Raw genomic sequence first — 13,056 nt, 5'->3', positions numbered from 1 at the left:
TTCCCCTCCTTTTCTCTTCCTCCCTTCCCCTCTTACCTGCTTAAGGATCTCAGCGGCTGTTTCATGTGAACAATCAAATATCACATAGAACTCCTTGCCTTTCTTCATTTCCTTGAGTAACGGCTTCGCATCTTTATTCCCAGAGGGCAGCTGGCGGATTTTGATTTTAATATTATATCTGGAGGGAGCTTTGATGAGCTCTTGCAGGCGAATGAGACCTAGAAAATGACATTCAATCAGGCAACAGACTGTTCTGTCCAGAGTATTTGTTTATTGCCATTTACAGTCAAACTCATATCATTCCCCCAATATATCAAGAGGCCACCTACCTAAAGGTTGCATTATTGACTGCTCATTTATCATTCTTGCTTCTATGGTGTATCATACTATATTTTCCTTTTGTGGGTATATGTGGCTAGAAGCACAATTTTCCCAAGAGGATTTTGAATTTTTTTTAGAATGCAATTGTCCTCTCCAGCTTTCACCACAAATCGTTAGCAAATCAAGTCAATAACTGTAAAACTTTTGTAAACAAAATTTGCTTGATGTTTTCAAAGGTCCTTGAGGTAATGGATATACCGTCTTACTTAAAAACAAACAAACAAACAAACAGCAAAATACTAGAATTTCTTGGGACTATAAACCTCTGCAACCCTTTCATCAAATATTTATATATAACATACTGTTTTGCAGTTAATTGGTTGGGCTGTTCTATATCATCTTTCAGTTCCTGCCATATAAGCTATTTATAAATGGCTTGTTTTTCCTTTCTAATATAATTGAATATTGAATGGGAAAATACTTTCTTGATTAAAAGAAAAGACCACTGAATATTTAAAAAGTCATGATAATAAGGGCAGAAGCATATTCTTTAAAAAATCTACCATTGGTGCTTATAGGAGTGTATACAGCTAACTCAACTAACTTGAGGAATAATGTTTAATTCACCACAAAAATAAATCCAGTGAACTGCACCATTGTTTCAAACAGAAGTGTTTTACTAAGGCAAGAAAAACAGCTATATAAAGCCTGAGCCTTATTTCCCTAATGTTAACTGGTGTTTGTTACACTGCACGATGTTGGCTCTTACTCAAAGACTCCCACTGGAAAATTGAATATTTTTTTTTATTATTACACAGTCTGTGCCTTCAGGATGTGTCAGCTTCTAGTAATCAATAGGAAATGTTAAGCTTTGTCACTCTTCAGATAGAAATCGTGGTATGCACCATGCAAGATAGCATATACACGCTGGCTACCTCTGGACTTGAGGCACTTTTTAAATTTTTTTGTTTTGTTTATTTAGTTATTTGTAAGAATCTGCCTGCAGTGAAGGAGACCCAGTTTCTTTCCCCAGGTTGGGAAGATCCCCTGGAGAAGGAAATGGCAACCCACTCCAGCGTTCTTGCCTGGGAAATCCCATGGACAGAGGAGCCTGGTGGGCTACACTCCATGGGGTCACAAAGAGTCAGACACGACTGAGTGACTAACACTCTCAGTTTTACCCTTCCCCCTAGAAGCTACATTTTTGTGTCTAAAATGTTATGAGTTCTCTCATACCTTGGGTAAGTGTGGTTCTGAAGTACAGTAAATTTGAGAGAAAGTTTTTACTCTTCAGGGTTAAATGAATCAGCACAAGGAAATAAGGAGTTGTAGAATCATATCAAAATTTAGTGCTCATTATCCTTCTTCATTTTTTAACTTCCTGGGAACTTGCTTCTTTTCAAATCAGTGTGATTGAAGTCTCCCAGGTACTGATGTGGTTGAAGGGTCCCAATTACCTCACCTACTTCCTCAGTGGCTCAGTGGTTCAGTAGGTAAAGAATCTGCTTGCAATGCAGGAGACACAGGAGATGCCAGTTTGATCCCTGGGTTGGGAAGATACCTTGGAGGGGGAAGTGGCAAACCACTCCAGTATTCTTGCCTGGAGAATCCTATGGACAGAGGAGCCACAGGCTACACCCACGGGCTGTTACTTGTCCTCTTACTTCCAGAATCACTTGTCCTGAGCACCTGGTGGGTAACTAGAACAAAACTGAGGACACTGACTTGTGCATTTGTTCCTCTTTACAATAACCCTGTGAAGAAAGTGTTTTCATCTTCATTATTTCACATACGAAAATCAAGGCTCAGAGTAATGAAGTAACTTACTCATGGTTACAAAGTTAGGAGGCGCCATGGATTCAAATTGCCTGTGGGTCCAGCTCTCAGTCTTTCCATATCACCATCACGCATTGCAATTACAAATTTGTTGATGCTTGAGGGAACAGGTATAATTTTGGATTATTTGATGGGATGGGGAAAAAGTTGAAAGAGGTACCCACTCTCCTTTCTTCTTTAGGGTACTTGCGAGTCTCTCTCATAATTTTTTTTTTTTTCCCTATTGCCCTCTTGCTTTATAATCAGATTTTTTTTTTTTTTAATTTGAGCATGGCCACAAGGGAGATCAACGTGGCCTTCAAATAAAATAAGCAAAAATTTTAAGAATTTCATTTCATATGTTGCCACAAGCTGCTCTTTTGTTCTTTGCTAAATGGAATGTCAGTCTTGAAGTGCATCTTCCCAGACACATTAAGAGCCTTTAAAGTTGAACGCTTTCTCTCCCTTCATTCATTCATGTTTATGGGAAAACATTTCCTGGCTGTTCACTGTATGCCAAGTACCACACTAAGAGTTGGAAACACATGAATACATCTTGCTTTAAGGTCTTCACAGCTCATAGAAGGATTTCATTCCATCAAATCTTGTGATGTACATGGACAGCTCTTATTACTTAATTTCATAAATTATGACCCAAGGCTAATTGGGGCTGGACCAACTTGCTCAACTTTGTGTTAAGGCTTACTGTTATTCAGTCACTAAGTCATGTCCAACTCTTTGGGACCCCATGGATTGCAGTATGCCAGGCTTCCCTGTCCTCCACTATCTCCCTGAATTTGCTAAAGCTCATGTTCACTGAGTCAGTGATGCTATCTAATCATCTCACCCTCTGCTGCCCTCTTCTCCATTTGCCTTCAATCTTTCCCAGCATCAGGGTCTTTTCTAATGAGTTGGCTGTTCTCATTGGTGGCCAAAGTACTGGAGCTTCAGCTTCAGCATCAATCCTTACAATGAGTATTCAGGGTTGATTTCCCTTAGGATTGACTGGTTTCATTTCCTTGCTGTCCAAGGGACTCCAAGAGTCCTCTCCAGCACCATAGTTTGAAAGCATCAATTCTTAGGCACTCAGTCTTCTCTATGGTCTAACTCTCACATCTGTACATGACTACTGAAAAAAAAAAACATAGCTTTGACCATAAGGACTTTGTTGGCAAAGTAATGTCTTAACTTTTTAATGCACCATCTAGGTTTGTCATAGCCTTCCTTCCAAGAAGCAATTGTCTTCTAATTTCATGGCTGCAGTCACCATCTGCAGTGATTCTGGAGCTTAAGAAGAGAAAACCTGTCCCTGCTTCCACTTTCTCCCCTTCTATTTGCCATGAAGTGATGGGACCTGATGGCATGATCTCAGTTTTTTAAATGTTGAGTATGGTTACTGAGTGAGTTGACTCACGGGGTCCCAAAGAGTCGGACACGACTGAGTGACTGAACTGAACTAAACTGAACTGATGGCTACTGGGAGGCAGATATAGGGCATAAAGCCAGGTCCACCTCTGACTGCTCAATCCAGGGCTCTTTTCACCAAATCAATCACCCCTCCTGACTATAGAAAAATAGACTGGTTTCAAAGAGGAAAAGGAGTATGTCAAGGCTGTATATTGTCACCCTGCTTATTTAACTTATATGCAGAGTATATCATGAGAAATGCTGGGCTGGAAGAACCACAGGCTGGAATCAAGATTGCCGGGAGAAATATCAATAACCTCAGATATGCAGATGACACCACCCTTATGGCAGAAAGTGAAGAGGAGCTAAAAAGCCTCTTGATGAAAGTGAAGGAGGAGAGTGAAAAAGTTGGCTTAAAGCTCAACATTCAGAAAACGAAGATCATGGCATCTGGTCCCATCACTTCATGGCAAATAAATGGGGAAACAGTGGAAACAGTGTCAGACTTTATTTTGGGATGCTCCAAAATCACTGTAGATGGTGATTGCACCATGAAATTAAAAGACACTTACTAAAAAAAAAATAAAAATAAAAAAATAAAAGACGCTTACTCCTTGGAAGGAAAGTGATGACCAACCTAGACAGCATATTCGAAAGCAAAGACATTACTTTGCCAGCAAAGGTCCATCTAGTCAAGGCTATGGTTTTTCCAGTAGTCGTGTATGGATGTGAGAGTTGGACTGTGAAGAAAGCTGAGTGCTGAAGAATTGATGCTTTTGAACTGTGGTGTTGGAGAAGACTCTTGAGAGTCACTTGAACTGCCAGGAGATCCAACCAGTCCATTCTAAGTAGATCAGTCCTGGGATTTCTTTGAAAGGACTGATGCTAAAGCTGAATCTCCAGTACTTTGGCCACCTCATTAGCCAAAGTACTGGAAGAAGAGTTGACTCATTGGAAAAGACTGATGATGAGAGGGACTGGGGGCAGGAGGAGAAAGGGACAACAGAGGATGAGATGGCTGGATGGCATCGATGGACGTGAGTTTGAGTGAACTCCGGGAGTTGGTAATGGACAGGGAGGCCTGGCGTGCAGCAGTTCATGGGGTCGCAAAGAGTCGGACATGACTGAGCAACCAAACTGAACTGAACTGAACCCAACTATGAAATTTAAGATCAAATATTTAACTGACTGAATGACTAACTAACTATATAAATAAATATCTGTGTAAATAAATAGAGAGAAAGAAAGAAATTTAGACCAGCATAAAACATTCAGCCTTTATTTGGCAAATGAATCCATTAATAAACAGGCTCCCTCCTCCTCCAAAAAAGTAACTGTGAGCTTCCACAATTGTTTCATAAAAGAAAGTTTTTAATATCAAGAGAAAGGAGAACTCAGTACAAAAGACTAGCTTTTAATTGGACTAAATTCATCTTTTGGAGAAACTCACTGCTAAACCCTAATTTACTCATTTTGTCCTTATACAGGTGAATTTGCCTCAGGAACGAGAGCATCAGCAGATTTAAAGATTACAGACCCAAGATGCAGAAAGAATAAAGAGCAAGGAAGGGGAGGTTTACATTTCTCTTCCAAAGCAATTGTTTGCTTTCAAAAAAAGGAAAAAACAACCTTTCTGCCCTCATTAACAAACAGCAGAATTTACAATTTGAAAGGCTTTTTTAGTTCACAGGAGACAAACATTTAGAGAAGCCTTCCCTTTTGTTTGCATTTTGCAGCAATCCATTAATCGTTTACATCTCATTGTAAAGAAGTTAAAACTTGTTTTTAAACTAGTCATTACTTCAGGGAAAGATAATTGATTTGGACTGCTGCTGCTGCTGCTAAGTCGCTTCAGCTGTGTCCAACTCTGCGACCCCATAGACCCCATAGGGAGCCCACCAGGCTCCCCGGTCCCTGGGATTCTCCAGGCAAGAACACTGGAGTGGGTTGCTAATGCAACCCAATGCAGGAAAGCGCAAAGTGAAAGTGAAGTCGCTCAGTCGTGTCCGACTCTTCGCGACCCCATGGACTTCAGTCTTCAGGCTCCTCCGTCCATGCGATTTTCCAGGCAAGAGTATTAGAGTGAGGTGCCATTGCCTTTTCCATTGATTTGGACACTACTCCTAATTTTGCTGCGCTACCCTAATAGCGCAGTTGGTAAAGAAGCCACTTGTAATGCAGGAGACCTCAGTTTGATTCCTTGGTCGGTAAGATTCCCTGGAGAAGGGAACAGCTACCAACTCCAGTATTCTGGCTGGGAGAATTCCATGGATTGTATAGTCCATGGGGTTGGAAGAGTTGGACGTGACTTAACTTTTCACTTCACTTCCTTTTTGCTAATGGTCCTCCTTTGTGAGGATGACAGCCCTGCCCATCAGCCAGTGCTTCCAGGACTGGAGTCCAGTTGGAGAGAATGGTAAGGGTGCAGGCAAACCTGGCAATGGTGATGGGTTTTCCAGCCCGCTGAGTAGTTTGTCATTGTTTAGTCACCCTGTCATGTCTGACTCTTTGTGACCCCATGGACTGTAGCCTGCCAGGCTCCTCTGTCCATGGGATTTCCCAGACAAGAATACTGGAGTGGCTTGCCATTTCCTTCTCCAGGGGATCTGCCTAAACCAGGAATAAAATTGGTGTCTCCTGCACTGCAGGAGGATTCTTTACCACTGAGCCACCCAGGAAGCCCGGCGACGCTCCAAAAATCTTAAAAATGCAGAAATGGAGGCAACCAAACAAACCCAACCGAGGGACATTCTAAGGTAAAATTGCTGTGGACTCTTCAAAAATGTTAAAGTCATGAAAGACAAGGAAAAGTCAAATTGCTTTAGACCAAAGGAGACTAAAAGGACATGACCAATAAATGCAATGAGAGATCCTGAATTTTTTAAAAATGCAATTGGGATAATTAGAGAAACTGGCATATCATATATCTGTATTGATATTAATATTGATATTGATGTATAAAAATTGTATCAATATTAAGTTTCCTATATTTGATCATTGTAGTGTGGTTATAAAAATGGAAGATCCTTGGTCTTAGGAAATATACACTAATTTATTTAGAAGTAGAATAGTCATGCTATCTGCCACTTACTTTCAAATAGTTCAACAACACTGATACTTGTTGTTGCTGCTTTTGCACTGAGAGACTCTGTAGAATATTAAATCAAATGTGGGCAAATGATGAGGTGAAGTGAAGTTGCTCAGTTGTGTCCGACTCTTTGTGATCCCGTGGACTGTAGCCTACCAGGATACTCCATCCATGTCCGTGGAATTTTCCAGGCAAGTATACTGGAGAGCGTTGCCATTTCCTTCACCAGGGAATCTTCCCGACCCAGGGATCGAACCCAGGTCTCCCACATTGCAGGCGGACGTCTTACCATCTGAGCTACCCAGAAAGCCCAGGGCAAATGATGACAGCTGCTAAACTTAGGTGTAGGAGGTATAGGAGTTCACTGTGTATTTCTTGCCATTTTTCTCCAAGTTCAAATCTTTCTCAATAAAAAGACAAAACATGAGCCTCCTTCCTCCACTCCCACCTCCAGCAATGCAACGACGGTAAACTGCACCTGTGGTTTTGAAAAGCGTTTGCTTGAGAGCAAGGAGCCTGTTTATTCCCTATGAGTTTGAGCTGGGCTCTGCACATAGAGATAAGTTTCAAAAGTATCCAAGTGGCCAATTCTAAACACTTTCTTGGGCCATCTATCTGCTCCGTGTACTCAGACATGACACAGAAAAATGCTGATTTGCATGCACATCAACTCTGGGAACAGGTGGAGCATATGGAGGAGAAAAAAAGAACCTGCTATTTCCAGTAGAAGTTTAAAAATTCCCCTGCCTTCCCCTTAAATAATATTAAACTTTGCTATTTGCATTGCCCCTTCTTATGAAGTATCCTATATGTCTTATAAATAGCTCAGTAAACCTCAGAAGATACCTCTGCGGTGGTTAGGTGTCAGTCCTATTTTACAGTAAGGAAAGTGAGGTAGAGTGAGGTTAATTGTTTGAATTGGCCCTGAAAATGAGTCACAGATGCCAGGCATTGGAAGAGACCTTAAAGGTCAGACCCCTCCTTGATGCATGAATCCCCTCTACACAGCTGCTGCTGAACACCTATTAGTTTGGGAAATTCTCTACCTCACTTTTTGCAGCTCAATCCATTTTTGGACAGCTCCAGTTATATTTAATGAGCAGCAGTTCAAAGGAAAGGTACCTAGGTTTTCTGAAGTCTTAATCCAATTCCCTGTTCATTTATATGTACCACATCAGTGGATTTGATGTCATAAAAATGAATGTGATGGGACCCAAAGATAAGATCACACATTTTAAATATTAATTTCATCTTCATGTGAACTTGGAAACATGCAAAATGGCATTTCACAAACATGTTAGTATATTAATACATCCAAATCTAATAGGATTCTTAAGGGGATCTATATACTCTGCAGAGGGGAGGTAAAAACCAGACTGAGAAATGGAGATGAGTGAGTGAGTGAATTACCTGGGGAAATACAGCACTTTTAAGTGCAGATATTCGTATGTATGGTTTTTCAAAAGGGCATCAAAGAAGGCTAAAGACTGCCGAAAGAAAATTTGTGTCTCTTAATGGAAAAGAGCCCCATAGAAGAATCTAGTCAAAATATTCGAGATTAACTATGTGCTACTTAGCTCTACCAGTATGTTTTGGTCCTGAATTCTGGCTAATATCAATGGCAGATAAAAATAATGTCACCACGAAATATCTAAAGATTGGTTTCCTGAGCAGAAATCTGAAATTTTGAAAGGTTCTGGTCAGAGGATTAGAGTGGGTAAACAGAAAGGGTAGAAAGAGTAAGGGCAGAAGGAAAAGAACTGTAATATATTATCGTGTTGGTACTGAGTGCCCAGGATTTTCCATTCTCCAACTACTTCAGGTAGGATTGTAGGAGGGTGTGTAGCAGAATGGTTTGGCTAGCACAGGTGATCATAACAACACAGAGAAGTAAATTATGATTGCTAAGGTGAAAAATTCAGTTATTTCTTTACTTGGTACTGATTGTTTATTTTTTGGCTTGACCACCTATGTCAAAACGTTTAATTGTCTTCAAGTCCAAATTTTAGACCTTTGTAGGTTCTTGCTTCTATACAGTATATTGCTATTTTCTTTGGGGAAATGAAGGAAAATATCATAGGCATAACAAACCCAAGTCACTGTTTAAATATAGCCAAAGAGTCGTTATTGCACTTACTTACAGGGTGGTTGAGCATTTTAAATGAGTTAATTACATTAGATAATTAGAATAGTGCATGGCAATCAGTCAGCACTTCGAGACTTTAGTTATTGTAATTTTTGTGGTTGTCATTTTTCTTGGGTTTTCTTTCTGGATTCACTGTTTTTTCAATCACCGACATTTTTGTATATGTTAGATTATTTCAAATGAATCCTCATTGTAAAACTTTGAGACTATGTTTGAAGTAAGTGACAGATAATACTTCTTTATCGTAGGCTGCATTTTATAAATTTCACGCTCTGATGTGTTGGAAAAGGTAACCATGGATACAGCAAATCTCAAGTACTATGTTTTATGAACATATCTGGATGGAACTGACTTAACTGATGGCCTCGTCTAGTTCCATCAATATCCTGAGGACCCTTGAGTTTGTATCCCAGTGTCCAGTACATTCCTGAACTCCAGATTCATATATTAACTGCCTCCTCCTCAACTACATGTGGAGGTCTACTAGACATTATAAAATCAAAGAACAGATCTATGACTGAACCCTTACCTGATATCCTTATTTCTCCAAACTACGTCCATATATATCTTTTCTCATCTCAGGTAAAGGTAACTCCATCCTTTGGCTCAGGCTGAAAAGCTTAGTTATCTTTGACTCCTCTATTTCTTTCATCCAGCCTACACTCCCTCAGAGCATTATGCTAGCTCAACATCAAAATACTTCCAGTATCTGACCATTCCTCACTCCTCTATTGGTATCACTTTCATCTCTTGCCTTGATTTCAGTAGGAGCCACCGATTTTATGCTTGCCTCTCTATGTCATTTTATTATACAAAGGCCAGCATGATCTTTTTATGAAATAAATTTGATCATGTCACTCCTCTTCTGAAAACTCTGCAATGGTTGCCCATTTCATGAGGAACCGAAGCTTATTCCAATAATCTACAAAGCCCTCCATGATCTTTAAGGCCCACAAGTGTGACAGAGTCACATCTTCCCTCTCACTGTAATCCAACCACACTGGCTTCCTTATTTGTTGTAAATAAAGGTTTATTAGTGCAGTGCAAGTTGCTCAGTTGTGTTTAACTCTTTGCAACCCCATGGACTTTACAGTCTATGAAATTCTCCAGGCCAGAATACTGGAGTGGGTAGCCTTTCCCTTCTCCAGGGGATTTTCTCAACCCAGGGACTGAACCCAGGTCTCCCATATTGCAGACGGATTCTTTACCAGCTGAGTCACAAGGGAAGCCCAAGAATACTGGAGTGGGTAGCCTAATCCTTCCCAGTGGATCTTCTTGACCCAGGAATTGAACCGGGGACTCCTGCATTGCAGGCAGATTCTTTACCAACTGAGCTATTAGGGAATCCCAAAGGTTTATTAGAACACACTATACGTGTCCATTGCCATACTGCCTGTGACTGTTTTCTTGCTACGTCAGCAGAATAGTTGTGACCAAGGCACTATGGCTCATAAAACCTGAACTATAGAGGATTAATATCCAGCCCCTTTGAGAAAAAAGTTTGCAGGCCCTTGTTCTACAGAACTGACGGTGCTTACATTTCACAAACATTGGCCGTGAGAAAGCAGAAACTGCTGAATATTCTCCACACTGCATTTGGTGCTCAGCTTCTCAGCTCTTTTCGATGCATGTGGAGGGATGGAAGCCAGGCTTCCAGCGGGGGTCTAATGAAACAGAGGGGGTGACCAATGAGCAGCAGTTTCCCATTGCCTAGGGTAAGTGTGGGAGTCAGAGAGAAGTAGGTGACTGATGGGAAGAACATCCCGGCAACAGAGAGAGAGGAAGCGAGGCAAAACTTCACTCCCCGTAACTGTTCTCTGGGGTCTCTCTACGCTTGCTCTTCTAGAGGACAGAATTCTGCCTACTAGAATACAGTGATTTGGACTTTGTCCTCAGAGACATGCACAGTGTTCCACAGTGTTCAATGGAAATCATGGACCATTTAGTCCCATAGACATCTGCGCTGGCTTCAGGCTATTTAACAAACTCCTAAACACATCCCAATAAAGTGCTCTCTTTAATGGGTACTTAAGGGCAGGTGCTGAGCACACCTAAGTCCTTTCTTTTCCTTCAGGTTTAGTAAGTTTTCTCCGTTTTAGGGCTTGATAATTACGGCAACCAAATCCCTGAGTCAAGCAGTATTAAACCCACTCGGAGTCAAAAGATGTCTGCTCTTATTGATCTCAGTTGACCTGTTTACTCTCTGGGTTCCAATTTAACGGCTCAATTGATTATTCATTTACATTTTTAATGTCTTTGTGAGCAAAATCATTTTACCATGAATCATCTCTAACTTAATGGGCAAACACACTCATTTTGGATTTTTCAATTTTAATAAGTATTTAATGAGCAACTGTGCTCAGGTGAACTCAATAGGAATGATGAGATTTCAGTTTCTTTTTAAAGGTAATAGAAATGATAGTTCAAATTCCCTCTATGCAAAACGGCTGTAAGTTTTGGGAACTCACTTGAAATCGAAACGGTGGTTAGGATATCACTTTTATATTATTCGTTTGCAAATTATAGTTTTTCTCAATACAATTTGCAGTCTACAAGTTATGCCCACACCTTTAGTTAAATTAAATCCAGCTGTCTCAATATTATTCATTGATTTGTTTTCCTTTTAGATGGTACTGTTTTGCTGGAAATGGTAGAAATAATGAGAGAAAATTATGCTAAAGAGTGTACTGCTGCTGCTGCTGCTAAGTCACTTCAGTCGTGTCTGACTCTGTGCGACCCCATAGACGGCAGCCCACCAGTCTCCCCTGTCCCTGGGATTCTCCAGGAAAGAACACTGGAGTGGGTTGCCATTTCCTTCTCCAATGCATGAGAGTGAAAAGTGAAAGTGAAGTTGCTCAGTCATGTCTGACTCTTCGCTACTCCATGGACTGTAGCTCACCAGCCTCCTCCGTCCACAGCATTATTTTATTAAATCATGGGATTCTCTATGTACAAAGGTAGACAACATGAAAGGTATACTATACCAGTATATAATATAATGTATACCATAAGGCTTTTAAAGTATACGTATGGAGTTCATTTGTTAATATATTTTCTTCCTTCACAGCAAGCAGGTGACACTCCAAAAAGCCACTGCCACTGCCTGTAGCTTATCCTTCCTAGTAGGACTATTTTGAATTTGGTATTTATAAATTATATATACAGTCAACTAATTTACTTCTTTCTAAAATGAGATGAGGTATAAGAAAATACATAAATGCATATTTCCAACCACAAAAGTCACTTTTATCTGACAGCTGAAAATGGAAACAGAGTTTAGTGCCAAATAGAGGAGGCTCCTTGTTCATTTTCTGAGGAACAGTATCCATAAATGCTAGTATCCAGTGAGAAAGAGTGAAAAAGTGAGATACTATTAAAAAGTTTAGAAATGTTTGGTTTCGTTAATTGTTGCTGATAATTTTATTAGCCTTACTACCAAATGTATAGATTAAGGAAAGGAGATAATATCGATTCTTGAAAAAAAATTCCAGAAAGAAAATAGTATTATTCTTTCCACACGTAATTACTAAGCACTTCCCTATATGCCAGGACTAGGCATATAGTGCTAGGTAGCAGATTTTAAAAATAAATAAGGTAAAATTCCAACTTTTTGGAATGTCTAGTCTCATAAACATTTAAACAGATCATGAGAGCATGTAATATAATGCTTATATTTATAATGTGCTGTTAACTACCAGTGTGGTCTCAGAGAGCTTTAGAAAGAAAGGGGAGTTGAGTGTGATCATGGAGAATGGGGAAACTTATCACCTTGGCGCTTATGTGGCAGACCTTCCAAAGTGAGGGGCCAGCCTCAGAAAGAAAGATTTGGGATGGACTTGGGGGTATTTAAGAAATGATGTGAGAGAACTGGGGATATAGCTCACTTAGTACTGGGGTTAATGAAGATGAGAATGGTTAGATGGTGAAGAGCTTTAAATTAGAAGGACTTGGACTTTTCTATGTGGGAAGTGTTATTGGCAGAATTTAAACTGCAGGAAAGGGGTCTTTAACTCCAACAAACCTCAAAATGTAAACAGAAAGCAAGGGGGTAAGGTACCAATGAAAGAAACTTCCAATTGGGTAAGGTCAGAGAAATGTCTAGTGAGGTGCTCAGCATGTGTCTGTCCTTCACCTTAAAGTTAGCAGGTGAAACAAAGCGAGTTTCATTAAGGACTTATTACAAGGGTTCCTAGTCCTTTCCCCATGAAATGATCAGATCTATCAATACAACCTCTAACTGGATTCTTCTGTTGATGTACTTAATTTTTTATTAATTTTT

General features: G+C 40.1%; 1 protein-coding gene across 9 annotated transcripts in view; it reads right to left on the bottom strand.

Moving 5' to 3' along the window:
- Positions 1 to 13,056, bottom strand: part of GRIK1 (glutamate ionotropic receptor kainate type subunit 1) — a 466,511-nt gene that overhangs the window by 155,329 nt on the left and 298,126 nt on the right. For all 9 annotated transcript variants that reach the window (XM_068967473.1, XM_068967638.1, XM_068967554.1 and 6 more), the window contains one exon: positions 37 to 218. In XM_068967473.1, coding sequence (XP_068823574.1) covers positions 37 to 218 — 182 coding nt within the window. The remainder of the gene's footprint in view (positions 1 to 36; positions 219 to 13,056) is intronic.

The sequence above is a fragment of the Capricornis sumatraensis genome, chromosome 1 (genome assembly GCF_032405125.1).
Source record: "Capricornis sumatraensis isolate serow.1 chromosome 1, serow.2, whole genome shotgun sequence".
Classification (NCBI taxonomy): Eukaryota; Metazoa; Chordata; class Mammalia; order Artiodactyla; family Bovidae; genus Capricornis; species Capricornis sumatraensis.
Note: the sequence above shows the minus strand (reverse complement) of the source record. Positions and strands in the feature narration are given on the sequence as shown.